This window comes from Crassostrea angulata, chromosome 2, assembly GCF_025612915.1.
Source record: "Crassostrea angulata isolate pt1a10 chromosome 2, ASM2561291v2, whole genome shotgun sequence".
In the NCBI taxonomy this organism is placed as follows: Eukaryota; Metazoa; Mollusca; class Bivalvia; order Ostreida; family Ostreidae; genus Magallana; species Magallana angulata.
In genome coordinates this window covers 70,935,874-70,956,974 of record NC_069112.1, presented here as the reverse complement: position 1 = coordinate 70,956,974, position 21,101 = coordinate 70,935,874, and the positions used below count along the sequence as shown (strand labels likewise).

General features: G+C 32.4%; 1 protein-coding gene across 1 annotated transcript; it reads right to left on the bottom strand.

Annotated features, from left to right (window-relative positions):
- Window positions 1–8,946: 8,946 nt before the first annotated feature.
- LOC128171090 (neurogenic locus notch homolog protein 2-like) lies at window positions 8,947–20,901 on the bottom strand. The gene is made up of 8 exons (XM_052836843.1): window positions 20,533–20,901; window positions 16,727–16,826; window positions 16,170–16,343; window positions 15,090–15,203; window positions 13,609–13,722; window positions 12,932–13,045; window positions 12,149–12,373; window positions 8,947–10,391 (listed from the first exon to the last, which is right to left on the bottom strand). Exons 1-8 carry the CDS (start codon window positions 20,845–20,847, stop codon window positions 10,177–10,179), a joined length of 1,371 nt encoding a protein of 456 aa, XP_052692803.1. The 5' UTR covers window positions 20,848–20,901; the 3' UTR covers window positions 8,947–10,176.
- Between the last annotated feature and the right edge of the window lie 200 nt (window positions 20,902–21,101).

The following is a 21,101-nucleotide window of genomic DNA, read 5'->3' as shown; positions in this document are numbered from 1 at the left end:
TTTTTATTTGTTTTTAAATAGTGTAATTTCAAATTTAAGCATTTTCGATAAATACAATTAAATCTATTTTTGTTAGTCTAAAAAAGATACTTTGTTTAAAAACAGGCTACAAATATTCTTTGATATTTTTCAGTTGCGCAGTTCACAACATGTCCCTCCCATTGCTGTCTGTAAACAACAGCCACAATAACCTATTCAGAGATTAATTACATGTTTACCACAAGACTATATTGCGCCTGTCTCAGGGCATGAACCCCGGACCGAGGGTCATGAATTTCACAATTTAGGTAGAGAACGTCATAAACATGCATCAATTATAGCCACGCAGTTAGCTTTTTCTCAAATATATATGGGAGAAGTTAGTTTTTCTCTCAAATATATATGGGAGAAGTTAGGAGGACCGTGTCATGTCCATCCCTATATTATAAGTTAGCATTGACGTTTCTCAGTAAGCCTACCTTATTTCGTCGCTTTTGACCCTTTGCTCCAATTTCAATAACATCATTTCATAGAAGTGATGTCTTTGATGTTTATGTTGAAAAAACAATTGGACTATTATTTCTGGATATTTAGCGACTTTCCATTAATTTAGCTAACACTGAAATATCATGCAATCAAACTCGCATCGAGTTCTGCAGCAAATATTAAGGAAGTTGTTTCCTTATGGTTTGAGTTGTCAAATTCAAATTTTATTAAGTATGCATGAAATATTACTTAAATTATATTGATATAATTTTGCAATTTTTATGGTTTAAGGTAATGGTCCATACCCCACTAGATAAATAAAATGCGTACAGAATTTTTTCATATTTTTCAAACATGTATCTGAGGATATCTTCTCATCAAATTTTACCCTGTTGGGTGGTCCATCGGTATTATAAGAGCTAGTGTCGTTGCTAAAAATAGAACCGATTGCAGAAAATGGCGCTTTTTCATACATAGAGAATATAAGCCTAAGCCTGAAATTTGAATTTCACAAAATCATTTTTTGACTTATATCCTATGTAAAATAAAGGAATTATTATTTTAAATCAAAAATGTTTACGTTACACTTGCTTATTTATCAAAAAAAGGTAAATCCGCATACAAATGAGATAAAATGAAATAAATTTTCAAAGAGAATTTAAGCTCTTATAATTTTATTTACGTACAGAATTCTCTAAAATTTTGATATTATTTAAACCTTAACGCCCTTAATCAACTGGAAATAAATTTACCCATGGGACCGGCCTTTTCAGGATCACAATGGGCGTATTTTGGGTAAAAATCATTAAAATATATATTTTGAAAAAAGATCCGTAAAATTTAAATTATGCATAGGTTTATTATTTCATCATTCTAAACAAATATGTTAAAATTATTGTTAATTAGAAAACATGATTTAAACAAACTGTTGATTAATCTGTATTATTTAAACCGCAAAAAATTGTATCTTTGGATATCGGTAAGTATTATGGATCGAGATCGGTATTTAGAAATTGCAGTCACACGCGTGGATAATGCTAACTACCTGATATGCCTTTAAGACAAAACCTCTATTCAACCTTTTTTTAATGGTTTTAAAGACTGTTTTTAAAATGAAATAACTTTTCTTCAGCGCATGATTTTAATTCTAAAAACATTTTTTGTTGTTGAAAATATATCTATGCTCGTTGCTAAGCGAATATAGGATAAAGATGAAATAAGTCAAATTATTTCCCCTTGTGTATTTATCTCCCTTATTTATGCACTGGAATATATATAGATCTCGGTCAGGATTTCATTTTGGATGTTTATGGACTTTCAGGGATAAATGTTCAAAGAATTGGATTAAGTTCAGCCTTGTAATGAATTGATGTTTATGCAGGACAAAAGTAAGCGGTCTATATTTTCAAAACGAGTACTCAATCGACACAACCCAGTCAAATTTTCATTTCGCTGAGTAATAGGCTAATTGATTGCAGTTTTCAGGATTTTTAATAGATTTGTTTTGAATTAATTTCTAGATCAGCTTGATTTTTTTGTTTTGAAACACATGTACACCGTAGCGTTAGGTTTCGATTAGATCGGGCACGGAAAAAACGTAATAACGCGTGAATTACGTCAGACGTTGTTTTGTGACGTATGGATAATTACCTTAAGTTGATAAAAAATAAACCTAAAACAAAACAGGTTACATTCGGGCTTATTTTCTAAGTGTTTTCTTTACACTATTAAAGCAGTACTAAAAACAATTCAAACTGTTTGTGTTGTTTTCAAAATAATTTTGAATGATTTCTGTTGATTCTTTTCTAACTTTTTCGTACGATACTTATATGACACACAATTCAAACATATTGAAAAAAGCATTAAAAACATCACAGTTGCCATATCTCAAGTTCTGCAAACTCATAAAGATCCAATGCAAGCAGATAACATCAGTATAAAAAGTTAAGAACAATTAATATTTTAGTATTACCATTCCTTGATAATTGTAGCTCAAAACCTGATGCTTTTAATTTGTTCAGCTTCACCGCCCTTCGTGAGTAAGCATTAAATGTTAAAAGGAATATTCGATAAATAAACAGATTAATGTGTCGTTTCTATTAAAGTATAATCAATACACATTTTCTATGGTTGAACAAAGGCACTAAAAGTAAATGCTTTTAAATGTCATACATAATATATAGTGATAAGTGATGTTGAAATACAATTTGTTTTAGAACTTATGAAAGTGTTACAGAGCATTTCCAGATTACTAACAGACGACAGTGTTGGATTGCACTGATGCAAGATTTGAAACCGATTGGCAGCCTTGAAATCATTCTATGAATTAGTTCCTCTTTGGTATCAAATATCAACTCTTTTTGAAACATATTGTCAACACTCTATAATGAACGGTAAATGCAGCATAAGAAAATTACCACCTGGTAGACCAATTATCGCAAAATGCAACACGCCGACAAGGAAAATAGGAAAGTACTGAGATCACTCTCTCGTCCCTATCGTACAAAAACAACGTATATTGAAGACACTGTGGAATTTATCATCAAAATTGAAAGCATCACGCCACCAGCCCACCATACGCATTATTAATTACTTATTACCTGACAAGCATGTACCCCAACATAAAATTCAATGACCTCCTTTCATCGGTATACGAGGTCTACACGCAGGTTAATAAAATTAAATCAGACATTTCCTATTCCACGCCCAGGGAGCTAACGCTTTCATTGAAATGCGTTCTAGAAAACAATTACCTTGAATTTGACGGAAAATTCTACAAGCAAATCATTGGAGCAACATTAAAGTTTTAAATTCCATATTAAAGTTTTAAAGTTCTATAAGAAATTGTTATAGATAGTTTTAAATTCCCTGAATTTTAAAACTTTAATGTAACCTAAAAATGAAGTCTTAAATAACTTTGGTTTGATATATGTTTTGAAAGCAATTGTCTTAATACTGCGTAAAATTACAAACCTTGGAGAATAGAGTGTTCTTCTCTTGCTCAGTCTCTTGGTGATGAGAGACTGCTTCTGCAGTCACTCAACCCTAGACTTCTCCTTCAGTGGTTTTAAGGACACTTCTTTTTAACAAGGACTTTTAAGAAGAAATATTAAGAACAGCGAACGCCAACGCCTTTTTCCCGCCTAAATTTTACATATACATCAAAATATATCGGAATTTTTGTTAGATATTTAAAAAAACCCCAAAGTTTTCTGAAAGTTTAAAGCAATTCCTAATGATTTATATAAAAATAAAATTTGATGTCAAATAATTATATTTTAAACCAATGTTTCGCATACGGGGGGTCTATTTCTTTCATAAAAAATTGGTCTCAATGAGTGAGGGAAATCCTATTTAAATAAATAAATAGAATTTTATTCATTATACAACGATTGATAAACAAGTTCTACAACTTATATTAATATCTTTCGTTTGCACGGATGTTGAGCGAGTGGTTTTTTGATGTGGGAGGAAGCTCAAGTGCCAGTAGAAAACACAGGTGTCCAAGAGGGCGACCACCATACCTTTCACATACAACCACTGTCGATCACCGGGATCGAACTCAGGTCGCAGCGGTCGCTTTGTGAATAAAACTTAATAATCACAGGTTAATGTTAGATATTAAAGAAAATTATCATTTTAATTCATATCTTTTAATAATTTTTTTTAAAAGTTACAAGGCAAATTCTTTTTTGGAATGTATTTATGAATATACAATATAACAAAATATAAAAATTAAAATTTTTGTTTTACCGGTGGGGGAATGTTTGTTAAAAAATCCGTGTTCCGATAGTTTTTATTTAAAAAAGCTGTTTTAAACCAAAATACAATGTTACTGTGGAATCATTGAAATTCGTGGGGGCCATTTTTCGTGGGTTGCTTAAATTTTACAGCTTCCTGGGGACATAAATTCGTAAATATACAAAAGGAATATGACTTTATAGCCCTAATTTATTGGGGGATGTAAATTCGTAGATGAGAGGTACCCACGAATTCCACGAAAATTGAGCCACCACGAAATCTAATGATTCCACAGTATCTGTCTTTGTTTGACCAAATCATTTATATTTAGTGAAAATATACATTAATTTTTACATTATTTAAAAAAAAAAATAATTTAATAAGACAATCATTAAAAAAAATACCTTTAGTTAGGCGACTAGGCAATGCTACCGTTCGCTGTTTTCTTTGTAATTTGATTGTTCTGTTTTGTGGTAAATGGGAAGTCTATATTTGGCAGAACTTGTATAGCGTTCCTAATCCTCGATGTTCATGGCCTCATCCCGGTTTCTGTGTGTAACAGTATTAATTTAAATAGCATGCTGTTGTTATCTCAATATTTTTTTCTATGTCCTGTGTGTTGTTTCCTGCACCTTAACAACAGTGTTATGAACTTTCTGTCTTTTTTAAGTGCTAATGCACATCGCCCAGATGAAACAAATAAATAGTGATTTAAGAAAACCTTAAGCCTAGAATGCACCGAAGTTTTTTAAACATGTGATAATTAAGATAATTATATTTTTATTTTATTATTTTACGAAGTTTTCTTTGAAAAAATAATTTTGTACTATCTTCTCATTTTGTATCACTAACACTACTGCAGCTGAAAACTGAATTCTGACTCAACATTAGCAATGATCAAGATATATATGTATACCAATAAACCGCATAACTTATTACATGTATTTTAACAAATGATCGGGTTTTGTAATTTGTGAAAAGAAATTCAGAAGAGTGCAGGAAATCTGCAACGTTCCATGCCATATAGAAAGGCTTAATAACTCAACATGATTAGCACGTGCCGATAATCACATACCGATTCCAACAGTTGTGATGCCTAAGAATCGCATAAACGCTAAAAAAAAAGAAACAAATCTAGATGAAAACATTTTATTTAAGTAGTTTTTTAAGATGGATGAAAACAATATTCTTTGCTTATTCAGGAATACATTGCATAAATGTAGTTTTCGGAATTTTTCCTATGTTTTCTTCTTTCAAGTTCGTGTACTTGTCTGAAAAATAAGATTGCTTTTATTGTAGTTATCTATCTTTAATCACCGTATCATTTCTCACTTCTCCATCTCAACCTCTCTCTCTTTTCGCCTCTCTCCCCCTTATCTAGGTTTCCTTAACAACTAAACTACCTTGATCGAGTTCTATGTGTTTATATTTTCTTTATACACAGTATTGAATTAAAAGTATTTACAGGTTACCAAGAATAAATAGGAAACTCGGTGCACTTTCGCAGACGAATTACAAGCTTTGAGAGTGTGTAGCTGTCTGTAGCATTTATCGTTATTCTAACGATGTTGACTCTTGTAGATAGGCTGTTCACCACTTTAACGTCCCAGTGATCCAATCGTTCAATTTTTCTTGAATACTACAACACATTTCTTTTCAAAATAAGACATATCTGAGTAGATTTAAAATTTGAGTACAAGATAATATCATAAACTCTGATAAAGTCCTCATTTGTAATCTTTTTCAAGCAATAGTTCCATAAGATAAGAAACAAATCTATAATAATTCTTGTCTTTTTACTATCGACTTTAATGAAGGTTTGGGGGAGGTTTATAGGAATCACCTTGTCCGTCTGTCAGTTCAAAATCTGGGTCAAGTCCACATCTTTCTTTATGGAGAAACATTAAAAGGTGTGACTTCACACAAAGATTGTTTACATGTGTGGCCTGAAAGTTCATGTCTGGTCCATATTTGTTTTAATGGAGGAGCATTGAAAGTTCTTACTTCAAACAAATGTTTCTTATAACCTTGATCCAAGGTCATTTTGGCAAAGTCAACTAGCAGAAATATTATTCAAATAGAGTTTATGACCTGAGGGTATGTCATGATTTTGACCCAAGGTTATTCAATCAAAGTCAAGGTCATTAGAGGAAAAAGTTTATAATCCGTGTCGGCTTTGTACTGTTTTTATGGAAAAACATTGGAAGTTTCTTTCATAAACAAATTGCCGAAAATGTGTCATGAATTTGACTTGCATGTATCTGTTCAAGTTAAACATTGTCATTGTTTTAAAAAAAGCTGTATCCTGTCTGGGGCAAATTATAATTGAAAAGTATTAGAATCTATAATTTGACACAAAGACTGTTCATGACCTGTTAAAAAATCCTGCCACTATAAGAGAAGGAGGCATATGCTTTTTTCTAAAATAAAATCGTTTGAAAAGTTCTAAGTGCAGGGTATCATTTATGAGTACCTCTGTTATTAAATTTATAGATATGGAGAACCAAAATGTCGTATATCGACACATAAAGCATCGCTTTTTGTAAATGTTGATATGGTAGATGTACCACTACTATGGAACAATCACCTGTTGTATAGGTACGTAGGCGTCTCTGAAGAAGTCCACCATGACGTGGTCTGTCTGTGAAACAGAGAATGACACGTAGTCAATGTCTGTTGAACTCTGCAATACTTCCAAATCAAGTGTTACCAGACCGTCCCCCGTGACTGTTAATCCCTTGAGGGATTTGACATCGTAGGTTGGTCCAGATAGTGTTTCCTTAGCACTATAGGAATACCTCTTTATACTGGCATGGCACGCTAAACAAAAAAGACATTTAAAACATGAACATGAAATTGGAGATATCTTTATAAAGTTTATTTAATTATATTGAACTCCCTCTCCTATCAAACACATTGGTTTATGCATTTACAAATTAATCAGTAAGGATTGAGATTAGCAAAATTAGACTCGATATTTGAAATGAAAACAACTAAATCATACATATTAACCCTGAATTCTAGCCGCACAAATCATATAAACCCTGTATCCTACCCACACCAAACAACTAAATCATACGTATATAATCTGTATCCTAGCCACACCAAACAACTAAATCATACGTATATAACCTGTATCCTAGCCACACCAAACAACTAAATCATACGTATATAACCTGTATCCTAGCCACACCAAACAACTAAATCATACGTATATAATCTGTATCCTAGCCACACCAAACAACTAAATCATACGTATATAATCTGTATCCTAGCCACAGCAAACATCTAAATCATACGTATATAACCTGTACCCTACCCACGCCAAACAACTAAATCATACGTATATAACCTGTATCCTACCCACACCAAACAACTAAATCATACGTATATAACCTGTATCCTACCCACACAAAACAACTAAATCATACGTATATAATCTGTATCCTAGCCACACCAAACAACTAAATCATACGTATATAATCTGTATCCTAGCCACAGCAAACATCTAAATCATACGTATATAACCTGTACCCTACCCACGCCAAACAACTAAATCATACGTATATAACCTGTATCCTACCCACACCAAACAACTAAATCATACGTATATAACCTGTATCCTACCCACACAAAACAACTAAATCATACGTATATAACCTGTATCCTAGCCACACCAAACAACTAAATCATACGTATATAACCTGTACCCTAGCCACACCAAACATCTTAAAGAGTAAAGTCTATTCATGATCACAAATTCAACATTTCAACATATGTTTAGAATATCGATGTATATATATTGCGTAGAAGAAAACAAAACTAACATAAAATGATTTGTTTTTCTTTTGTTTTCTTTATTAATTACGGAATGGCTTTGCAACAGTAGCAACACTTGTACAGGTTTCTCAACACCCACGTGTAGACCTGGTAATTTGTTCCGTATGCAATTTTAAAATTGAAGTAAAATAAAGTTTCATTAGCTGTGCATGAATTTTACATGATAAATCTATATAAAATAAGATTTCTACACAAGAACAGCGTCATTTCCCTCCATATGTCGACGAGAGAAAGAACGTAACAGTTATCAATCAATATGTGGCCTTGGAAGTGTGTTTTTGTGTGTTTGCTACGGATATGAAAGAACTGTATACCGCGATTTCTTTACACGTTCGGTGTTTATAACTTGAAAATCTGCCAGACATTGAAAATTCAAGTAATTTCAAAGTCAGATATCTTGGATACGTGTACGGGGTGACCCATTTCTATTCTTTTGTACAGCGGGGGTCCTTTTTCTACGGGGTTTTTTCTCTTCATGTTTAACATGAAGAAAAATAACCCGTGGCTCTTTTTTCTTCAGAAAAATCCAATTATTGTACAGCAAGGGGAGGGGAGTCATTAATTGACGTCGAAAAATGACCCCTGGTCATTTTCCTACGTAGGTCATAATTGTCCTTTACACCGGCCGTCCGTTCTATTACCAGAGCAACGAAAATCTTGAGATCTTGAGATCTAAAAAACAGTAAGTGATCAGGAAATGACACGTTTATAGATGATATACATTTGGCTGAAGATGTGTTAAACAGGATTTGTTTTGTCAACCGCTTCAACGCGTCATTATAGAATTTTAATCTAAAGACACGATCCAAAAGTTATATAAGAATCTCTTTTCTGGGTAAATGATAACCATGTCGTCCCCACCGTCCTATTTACTAGAAAACGAAAAAAGAAAAAAACCGCAGTTGTTTTTATTGACACAACATTGCTAACACATAACAGAAACAAACAGGAATTGATTCGAATGAATTTTGTAAATGTTGATACATATAAAGGTGCATCATAGATTTACAGTCAATACATACAGTGTATGTGGTATAAATGAGATAATAAGATAAAGTAATTACGCAACATACCTATACTGTGTCTAAAGATATCCTGAATACACATTTTGCTTAATTGCTTCATATTTATAAATACCTCAGGGGTCAAACGGTGTTCTTTTAAAAGTGCCAATTTTTTTTCAAGATTTCTCAGTCAAAACGCCCCTGTTAGCTTATCAGGTTCCACTGAAATGCTTATAAATGTGATGTCTACGGGATTTTGTATTGCAGCGAGCCCTGAAGATAACTTTGAAAAATTGCGCGATGTATTCCGAGTGTATTCCAAATGGAGAAAAGATGTAAATATTCCTCATTTTAAATCTCCGTAAGGAATCTTTTTTCGTTCCTGTGAATTTTTCCAAGTGAAAGATGATAATGTGTCAATGAAATTATCTTGGAATTTTTTTTTCAACTATTTTAATTGCACTTATTTAACAGGTATGTGTATTTTTATAAAAAAAATCGCCCAAATAAATATCTTGGGACAGACTATAACAATTACATGTTAATAATTATTTCATGCATGTCTTTTATAATTATGCTATGCTATGGTTATAATTTTAATGATATGATATACTTTTTAATAACATGCTATGAAATTTGTATGATGTGCTATGAATATTTGAAATGAAAAGCTTAATGATACGATATGTTATGGTATGCAATGAAATCTGAATAAAATCCCGCATTGTACAGAAGTGTTCAAACATTTGAACTAAAATGATAAGAAGCTTAATTAAATGTACCATTGATCTGTAATATTAAAATTTTTAAAAAATACAACCATTTAAACGAGAGTTAAATCATGCTGTATGATATGTTATGATATGATGAATGGCAATCATGAGATAATATGCTACGGTATCGGATTTCAAAGCAGCGGTATAAGATTTCAGTGTTATGTCACATTGTATGCTTTGGTTTATGTTGTAAAAGATACATGTATGCTTGAACTAGCTGAAGGCATAAGTACGACTTGTCCAGCTGAATTGAAAATAAAGATACATAATAAATTATCCGGGATGCACAAACGAATGCATGTATTTTTAATACGGTAACTTTTCATCTATGACACCAAATAATTTAATGATTAGACGGGGACGCCGAACACGTCAACTTCACAAAGACTGAGGGCCTCAGTTATCTTGGAGATCTTTACGAATCTCCCCAGTGTTGATGTCGGACAATGGATGACGACCAGCTGTGACAGAGTACCGGGACCAGCAAAGAAACCACAGGGAGTATTCACATCTGATTCTGTCAGACCAACAGTGACGTTAACATCCTGCAGCCGGAATGACATATCTAAAATAAGTCAGTTTATGGTCATTTAGGATATTTACAGAACACAACAACATACTACAACACTAGTTATTATTTCACACAGAATCTAGATCCGTCCATAGAGGAGGAATGTTTAATTTGAACAAACTTGAATGAAATCTACCAAAGGTATGTGTACATCTTTTCTGGCTGATCGATTTTAAGCAACAAGGTTTTCAAAGTTTTTTTATCTTTAAATACACAACTTTATAAATTTCGACCCCCATTGTGGCTAAACTCTACCCCGGTATCATGATTTGAACAAAGTTAAATCTGCACTATTTGAGAATGTTTCTATACAAGTACATGTAACAGTATTCTGGTCGATTGATGTCTGATAAAAAGGTTTTTTAACAAATTATCTTTGTATTTCTATCTTAAAATTTGACCCCCTCATTAAGGCATACCCCTACACAGTGAAAAAATGCTCGCACGATGTTCATGCGTCATACTTTTCGTTAAAATTCATGCGAAAATCCAATGGTTTTTCATATATAAATTCTTTACGACAAATCAATCCATAACACTTTTAAAACATTCTTTCTTTCATATATATTCACATAGTAGTATTTTTTCAAACAATTATTGTTATAAAAGTTGACCTTAAGGCAATAAAAACACCCTCATGTGTTGGACTTAATAGAGGTATAAACAAACATTAGAATGAAGTTTACATAAATGATTTTATCAGAAGATACATGTGTTCAATACTTTTTATGTCTTTGTTGTAAAACTTTGCCATTACACTAGTCATTCTTACCCACTGAGTTATGTCCCCATTTAAGAAGGTCAGTAAACATTAGGATTTTATTATATGTATGGTACATACTGATTAGATTGGTAATCATTCTAGATAAATACTTTAAGTTTTATGTATTCTAAGTACAATTAAAGAGTTTGCGTGTACATGTATCAAACCTGTCAAATGCAGTTACTGAATTATAAATAGTCAAATGTACAGCTATGTCCGGAGATGCATTTTTTCGATGCTAGACAATGAAAATTTGCTTAAAAAACTTAATAATGTGATACACGTTTTCCATGATTCCAAGTGAGAAATGCACAGACCTGTCATACTATTTCAGAAGGAAGGAGATTAACAGCAGTACTTAACCTGTAGGCATCATTAGTTTTATAACCATGGACCTGTGTTTACTATGTATTGTCATTTTAAATACAAAAGCGATTACATACTTATCAACGCTATAGAATTAATTTTCTGTTCCTGACTGAACCCCCTTACATTTTATATCACGTGTGTGTTGGGTGTATTCCTCATACGCATTAGTACAGAATATCATAAAGGGGGTTAGAGCTAAAGTAATCTCGAATTCCGTATAACATATAATAAAAAAACTGTACCTTTAATGTTATGATTTTCAATATACTTACGAGCGTATTCAAAATCTCATTTAATCCTATCCGAATGTTCTGATTCTATAAACTAAGCTGATATATAGTCCCATTCATGTATGTCATGCGGTTATTGTTCACGCATTAATTTCTTTATCGTGTTATATTATTGCAAAATAATACCAATTATACAACTTTAATTTGCAGAGAATACAAAAAAAAAACCCTGATCAACGATGATTTTTTTTGCGGGGGGGGGGGGGGGTGACCAATTAAATTTCACTAAGTTGATCAAAGGTATGGACATAAAAACCAAAATCAACACTTCAGTGTTCTCTTGATTTTCTATATTTCGATTCAATTTACATGGTTTGTTTTACACTTACCGTCGTATTGATCTTTTCCTCTGTTGAGTATTCTGACAGATGTGATGTTATACACAGCCTGCAGATCCACCCTCCACCAGGGATTGCTGTCGCCATCATCTGTGTGTGTACACTTGTCTACAAGAAAGGTTGTTCCTCTGTTGCCATCCACTGCATATGAGGCGTTAAAGTCAGATTTCGTTGATGATTGTTTGGCAGACTTTCCTAATGCGATATTCGGCAGAACTGTCAACGATAATCCAAAACTAAGTTATGATAATGAAAAGAACATACTATTTACTACATTGAATGCTCAATTTACTTTGATAGATAGAGCTGTAAATAAAAATGTTCAATGTCTGAGGATAGCTAAATGACTTGTATTCAACACTTTTTAGCATCAATATATTACATGTTGATCAATATGAACAAGAGTAAGGCCTGCAATGAAAACACCAAAATTTGATGAAAATATGCATACCTGATAATTCACTTTATAAATGTTCAGGGTAGGAATCATATCTCCTTTAAACTAAGCTGGTGTGCCATCAAACGTTGTATAGCCTAAAGGCCCCACCTACATGTTTTGCACTGTTTATTATCTGCATTTAACATCTATTTAGAATTTTGCAAAAAAGTAAAGATGGCAGGGGACAGTTTTTATTATACAATTCACTGTAGTCAGGGGATGTGTGTTTTCAAAATTCTGTAACTAAAATTTCCTCTATTCCCATTCAACACAGACACCTTTATTTCACTCCTTGTATTATTATTATTTCTGAGAGAGAGAGAGAGAGAGTTTACCTTCATTACAGAGTGTCCCTGTGAATCCACCTTCGCATGTACACTCGAAAGATCCATCGTTGTTACTGCATGTTCCTCCGTTGTGACATGGATTGTTCAGACATTCATTAATATCTGAAAGTTTAGGACTCAAAATATTTTAACTGTCAGCTCATAAGTCAGACATTGAAAGAAACTTGGTATTTAAAAGGAGAATGATTATTATTTTCTTACAAAGCGCATCACACTCATTGTACAAGAAGACATTATAATGTTACGCTATGTGTTTGAATATACTGGCATTATAAACATGATCCACATTTAAACAATACTAATAACGCGTTCATATATATTTCGAACTAGTCTGTTAAGAAGATGTCTGTACTTTGCATAATTGGCTATTTTTCTTGATGTACGTAATTTTGCAAAAGAATATATTCAGCTTAATTTTGTCAAAACAGCCCCCTTTCTAATAAAGTAAATACAGATAACAAACCTAGATATACATGTACACGTAACCCTTCTTTACAGGGAAAGATTTCACAAGAAAATCTGTTTCATTTTTCCCCTAAAGATTTACCTAAGCGCCTGCTTTAAGAAGGAACATAAATGTACCAAATTTTGTTCACAATTTTGACATCTAAAAAGTGTCTTCTAAATAAAAAATGTAGGGCGTAACATATTTCCCAGTACTTTACCTTTATTACATACGATCCCGTTCCATCCGGCATCACATGTACAGGTGAATGAGCCGGGTGTTTTTGTGCATGTGGCTCCATTAAGACATGGGTCATTCTTGCACTCGTCAATATCTTGAAATATTTAAATGATTACAATACTTTCAACAACTGGTATTTATTTTAATTTTAATGGAAACTTGGACGTTTTCTACATGCATTGACAGGACAGCCGATGACTAGCTTTGTTTTAGTATAATATAACATACTTGAGTATCGATTATTAATCTTCTTTAACGTTACTAGACTTTGACCCGTGCGTGCACGGGTTGACATTGCATATGATATCGGACATTAACGAAATAGATACATCGACAAACCGTATTGCTGACATTTACCTAACCAAGCTTTAAGCCTACAATAATGCCAATAATTTCACTACACTCTGCTTAGTTTGAATAAACTGACTGTGTCTCAGGACAGGTAAGGTAGAATAATCGCTCCGAAACGATTTTGGAGAAAACTAATAAAGCTGCATGCATTGAAAATAACAAAGTAGTCACAACAAACCATTTTCAGGCCGTAAATACCTTTCATCTAAAAATTTAATTTATATTAATGAAGAATTCAACACTTTTTCATTAATGTTTTTTCCTCGCTTTGTAGAAATAAAAAAAAATCAGATGATTTCCGGATTAAAAAAAAAAAAAATTCGTTCATAATTAATTAGTGAATCTTGATTAAGAAAAAATAAAAACATATTGGTAATCTTCAAGTTCCAGTGATGTTCAACATATATAAAACAAAAGACAGTACTAATCCAATTTCTCGGTATTAAAGCCAAAAAATCGAGTCTGTTATTTTAATATAGTAGTATAGGTTTGGTTATCCTAATATATTTTGCATCTCACGTTTTAAAGAAATGAAAGTCGATCTTAAAAACAACCAGCAAAATAGAAGTTAAAGTAAATACATTTAAGACTTTGAATGATTTTTTTTTCATTTGATAATCATTTTAGACATAAAATACTACAGTATCAAATAAATCAAAAGCTTGTGTGATGGTTTATACGTCGCCTTAAATTTAATACATAACACATACTGTATAAAAGGGAAATAGTAGCCTTATTTTTGTTTTCGCGCCTTTTGCACCCTCGTTGTCGACGGGCGAACTCAAGGCTGGGCGAATTCTAATATCTCAAATTATCTCGCTTTAATCAAAACTTTGGCTAGACGAATTCAAGACATGGCGAAACCGTTTGCAAGTAAAATGGGCGGAGATAACACTGGGAGAAAATCCCCGGTATACAGTAACGGCATTACTCAATGAGAATAATTTACTTATACGATATATATGAGTAGGAAGACCGATAGATCTATAGGCAAACACACAACAATAGCCAATCAAAGAGAGAAGAGGGTGCATATCAAATTTATTTCAATGAGCGAGAGAGGAATATAAACAATTGAGAGAGATAGTGGAGAAATAGATAACAAGTTACCTTGATTACAAAGTGTCCCTGTCCAACCATGTGCACACATACACGTGTAAGCTCCATTGTTGTTACTGCACGTTCCTCCATTCTGACATGGGTTGCTCAGACATTCATCAATATCTTTTACAATTTAGAAATAAAATAAATTATGATTGGCTTTTGCTTCTTTTACCTAGCATAATAAAAGATGCAGGGGTTTATATTCGAATTTTTATACATACATAGCTAGCTAAATTTATAATGATTTGTCTACGTATGTCAACATTTTTGAAGTAAAATTTTTATCAGTTAACAATTTTGTAGGAAAAAAAATTAAATATAGCGACCACATTAACAGCCCCCCTTTTTTTCTACAGAAGTCCCGTTTTGTATATTATTGACATTTTTATAATATTCGGTCATAATTGATTCACAGTTTAAAATTGTGAAGAAAATAATCTGCGTTTTTTCTTTTCTAAATCAAAACATAGTAACATGTACACATTTTATATTTTTTTGTTAAGAACCCCCCCCCCCCCCCCCCCCCCCCCCCGAAATAATGATCCATCATTTACAGAAGACATTCGCATTTGAAAAGACGCATAAGCAAATTTTAGAAGTGACTTTTTACCTTCCGTTTTTTAAAGAAAATATAAGGTACTCTCGACAATATGAATTGATAAGAACCGACGACAATGAGAGATTAAATGTCTAAAATGGATTTACGTGTGCTAGGTTTTTTTTTTCTCATAACGTTTTCAAGATAAGTGCAGATTGCTTAGCTGTACGTGTTTTATTTCATGTTCATGGGAACATTTCAATTGTCAATCGTTTTCTTTGCTAAATATAACTATTTGCAATCATTATGCAGAATAACACTTTCACTGCGTTGTTTTTAACTGCTGTCATTGCTGGTGCCGTGAACGTGGCTCAGTACTCGTGATATCGAAAAAAAAATTAGTTAACCCGTTTCATTTTACATTTTGTTATTGAAACAAAAAAAAAATCAATTCATGGTTTCATTTACATGCATTTAAAATACCATTTATCATTCAAAACTTGAGTATGAATAATTTACTTCATCACATATCATTTTAGCATATTCACCTTCACAGACAATGTTGTATTTCCACTCTCCGTTTGACTGACAGTTCAGACGCCCTGAACCAGACTGGGAGTATCCGTCAGAACACGAGGCGTGTATCCTCCTGTGTAGGCCAATGGCGTCCTCACGTTCTATTGAACTCAAATTGATTCTTTTTTGATCGGGTATTCCACAATCTTATTTATAAAGGCAAATAATAAACAATGTAATCTTACACTGAAATTAATATGATTAATACCTAAGATAAGAGGCTACCTTTTAGTTTTACAAAAAAGGCACGACATTGTTGTTAAATTTTCTAGTCTATTGTGATATTTTTTTCAACTTAGTTAGTTTGATAAATATTTATATCTATTAATTTATACTCCTGGAAGTATTATAGTATATTGTGTTAAATTAAAACAAAATACTTGATACTTATTTTGTTAAAAAAAATTAGCTCTCTTTGATACTTGAGGTTTTGTCAATATGCATAAGGAAAACCAATTATGTACATGTACCATATGTAGATATTTAATGGTATCTATTTGCATTAAAGCAATGTACCGGATGATTTTACCTGACAAAACACATTCAAAGAATTTATCCTCGGAATATCTTTTGTGTTTACATGTCTGGTTGATTTTACACGTTGAGTTCGAACAAGCTCCAGCCAGCTCCTACCAAAATAAAACATTGATGAACACGAAAGTTTACTGTAAATGTAACTTATTTAACCTAGTCTCAAATGTTGAATGTTTATTTAAATGTACAGTTTATATGTATAATTGCGTGAATATTTCAAAATTGTATGCAACAGAGTTTTAAAGGTTTTAAATTGGATCACTCAGATGACAATTTTCAAGCCGCGTGCTAATTTTTCCCAGAAGCGAAAAGATATGCTGTTCAGTCTGAATCTCCGCAATGTGTGACATATAACATAATCAGTGACACGTATTCCATTTAATCAGTCTTTGTATTTTTAATATGGAGGGATGCTTTTTGTTATGAAGTATGAACACATATACAATATTGTTTTATAACATACTATTTTTATTACAATTTCCCAGAATATTTCAATAGTGAATACACATATCTTATTTCATGGTCAAATAGGTTGAGGCTACCATTAAAATATATCTCTTTTCTTTTTATACCCCCGCTCCGAAGGAGAGGGGGTATACTATTTTACCCTTCTGTGTCTGTCTGTCCGTAACCAAAATTTCTGTCGCATTTATCTCAGCAACTATTTATTGCAGATGCTTGAAATTTTTACACTTACACAGTGTTTGTGAAGGCATGCCATATCGTGGTATATATTTTTGTACCAATGGGACGTCAACTTCCTGTTAAATGACGACTTTGCTTATTTTTTAACCAAAATTTTCAAACAAATTTTCGTCAAAGATTTCTCAGCAACTATTTATCGCAGATCCTTGAAATTTTACACAGTATTTGTATAGGCATGCCATATCGTGGGATATATTTTTGTACCAATCAGACGTCAACTTCCTGTTAATAATAACTTTTTTTTTTTTTTTTTAGCCAAAATTTTCAAACAAATTTTCAATTTTCGTCAAAGAATTCTCAGCAGCTATTTATCACAGAATGCTTGAAATTTTTACACAGTGTTTGTTAAGGCATGCCATATCGTGGGATATATTTTTGTACCAATCGGACGTCAACTTCTTGTTAATTGAGTACTTTGTTTATTTTAGCCAAAATTTTCAAACAAATTTTCCTTAAAGATTTCTCAGCAGCTATTTATTGCAGATGCTTGAAATTTTAAGACACTATCTGTTTAGGCATGCCATATTGTGGGATATATTTCTGTACCAATCGGATGCCAGCTTTCTGTTAAACGTCGACTTTGCTTATTTTGCATATTCACATCAGAGCAGGGGTATCACTAGTTAGCATTGGCTTACAGATATCTTGTTGATTTTAGATGCCACAGGAAATGAACACATCTGACTTCATTTTCTGGTTCATGTTATTTTCGATGTAAGGAAACTGCCTTGCATTAAAGACGTTTTACGTTTCATATCACGTAGCCAATCCACAAAATTTATTGACTTTTGTTAAACTGGTCGACAGAATTTATTGACTTTTGTTAAACTGATCAAAAAAGTTTATTGGCTTTAGATACACATGCTTTACTGCGTCAAAAGTTTTTAATCATCGAATTAATTTATGCATCCATCATCTTGGTATCAATAAAATATAGAGGCTACAAATTTTTTTTCTGCTCGACTGCTCTCAGTACTTTGATGGTTTGACTAATTTTCTGCAGCGGTAATAAAATTGTGCAGATTTCTGCTCTCACGTCATTTCATGTTAACCTGCAGTACCGATCAGACCGAGCCTTTCACCAGAGTAAACCACAACTAACCCCGGATTCACTTTTTGGGTTTACTTGGAGTTTACTGTGGGTTCATTCTAGTAAACCCGTAGTAAACCCAGAAAGTAAACCCAGTATTTAATTGGGGTTTACTTTCTGCTATGTTGGGTCTGATCGGTACTGTACATATGACAGTGAGAACTAGAGGTACTGTGAGCAAGCTCACAATTGATACCCCCCGCTAAGAAAAAAATCATAACACGTGTATTTCTGCTATTATAAAAAACATTGGATGAATCTATTTCACTGTCCATTTTCTATAAATAACAACTGCTCTATTTTAAAACTGTTAATGCTAATAGGAAATAACAAACCAATTTCTATAATTAATCCCATTTTATTTTAAGTTAACCGTTAATGCATGAGGACATTTGCATCCTTCCGTTAACAACCATGACTCGAATCAAACGAAATTCACATGTCAAACAGCCATTTAATATTTAAACAATTGAATTATTGGTATACTGAGCCCAATTTTTTCCGAAATTTTTTTTCCACACATTTTTTCCCCAAAGAAAATTTTTATCGGGGCAGGCCATTTTCAAAACGGGGATGAGAATCAAAAATTAATTTTATGTTGCCTGAGAAGAGCAAGTTTTGTGTCAAATTTTAGCTTCTAATATTTCCATTAATACAAGAAATGACACAGACATAATTTAGCATTTTAAAAACAATGATCTTGAACTTCCTCAATTGAGGTCATGACACACCCTTTGGTCATAAGCAATATTTGTTTGAAGTAAGAACTTCCAATGTTTCTCCATAAGGAAGATATGGACCGGACACGATTGCACAGACAGACGGACGGACAAGGTGATTCCTAAATACCCCCCCCCCAAACTTTGTTTACGGGGGGTATAAAAACGTAACATTTGATTTCTTTGGTCTTCTATTTCTTTGTTGCAGTGAGGACGTTCAATAAACATTTAATTACATTCTTTTACATCACAGTCAGGAAAAATGTCCAAAATATACAAAAATGTGTACATTATTTAAAAAATAACTTTAATTAGACATTTTCAAAAAATGACTTTTAGTTAGGTGGCTAGACAATGCTATCGTTCGCACTCCTTAGGTATATCGATCTCGCCAAACTTGTCAAAAGAATTAAAATTTACCAACAAAACTAGAACAATGGAAAACAATAGCAACATATAGTTGACATTTAATATGGTGATTACAGACTCAGAAACGTAACACTTGTCTAGCCTTGTGTTGTTTATAAAAGATATGAATAAAGAGCAATGTATTCATTTATCAATATTTCGTTCAGGTTTTTTAAAAATATTATAAATACTTAAGGTTAAATGAAATGTTTACACCACTGTTGTTTTTCCCTACATAAAATTTGAGAATGCTTAACCTAAAACGCATTTACAAAAGCATAGAATTTTTATTTACGAACTATTTTATTATAGCAGATATTATCATCTTGTGGAATCTCACTAGGTTTTTTTTATGGACTACAAAAACACTTGAATCTAACAAAAAACTGATTCTTCTTTGAGAAAAAAGATAATAAAAATGGGATTGATATTTATCATATGATTTGCAAAAATATATCTTAGCATGTTTGTCAACCATTTAAAGTGAATAACTGTTTTAAAACACTTACATTTTTTGCAGATTTAAGAAAAAAACAATTAAAAGTACTATCCTGATTTAAAAAAAAATAAATAAATAAAGTGAGTATTGTGATTTATCAGTAGAAAGTACATATCGCAATAATTGTCAAAAATTATAATAAAAATGATTCGATATTATTGTCACAGACCATATAAATAGTAAATAGCCATGTAAACATGTGCTGCACACACACACACACACACACACACATACACACACACACACACAGAGAGACATATATATATATATATATATATATATATATATATATATATATATATATATATATATATATATATATATATATCGTCTTGGGATAGAGTATAGATTGTAGTTAATATAGATTCTAACACATCTACCTTTGGCCAATGCTCCTTTTCACTGTACACCCACCCATCACTCTCCATGTACCTAGTCTCCGCTGTCGTCTTATTTTCGTAGTTAATTTCACAGAAATTAGCCCCTTTGAAATAGTTAACAGATTTACACCGTGGTGTAACCAGACATTCTATCACACAGTCCAAGAAACTGAGTTCTGGGAAAGATTGAATCAGTTTTCTGTCCAGTCTGTGTCCTCGCTGAAGTTTAGAGAAGCCCGGTTGTAAGCTGCAATAACATGGCACAAGGACGCTAATTAAAAACCACGGACATCGGACGATTTGGAATAGCAACATTGTACTCTAGAAAGATACTGTTTAATTCTACATTGAACAGTGCGAATGCGCACTTCAGAGTAATGCTTTTCAATACCGTTTGAGTTTGTTTTTTATTGAATTTGTATTTTAAAGTTTTGATTTATTGAATGTACAATCTATAAGCACTTAAATGTTAAAATGAATAATTAATCAGTAATCAAGACTTTTGAGAAAGATGCAATTTCGTCGCGTTCATCAATTTTAATCGATCTACCTTTGCTAAGGTTAAACAT

What these genes read in the sequence shown, in the direction of transcription:
- LOC128171090 (XM_052836843.1), bottom strand. Translation starts at nt 20,847, where the DNA reads ATGTTGCTATTCCAAATCGTCCGATGTCCGTGGTTTTTAATTAGCGTC. An exon ending in CGGGATCGTATGTAATAAAG is followed by an intron (nt 13,046 to 13,608) that starts GTAAAGTACTGG and finishes CTAAACTTTCAG; the next exon opens with ATATTAATGAATGTCTGAAC. An exon ending in AGGGACACTCTGTAATGAAG is followed by an intron (nt 12,374 to 12,931) that starts GTAAACTCTCTC and finishes TATCGTTGACAG; the next exon opens with TTCTGCCGAATATCGCATTA.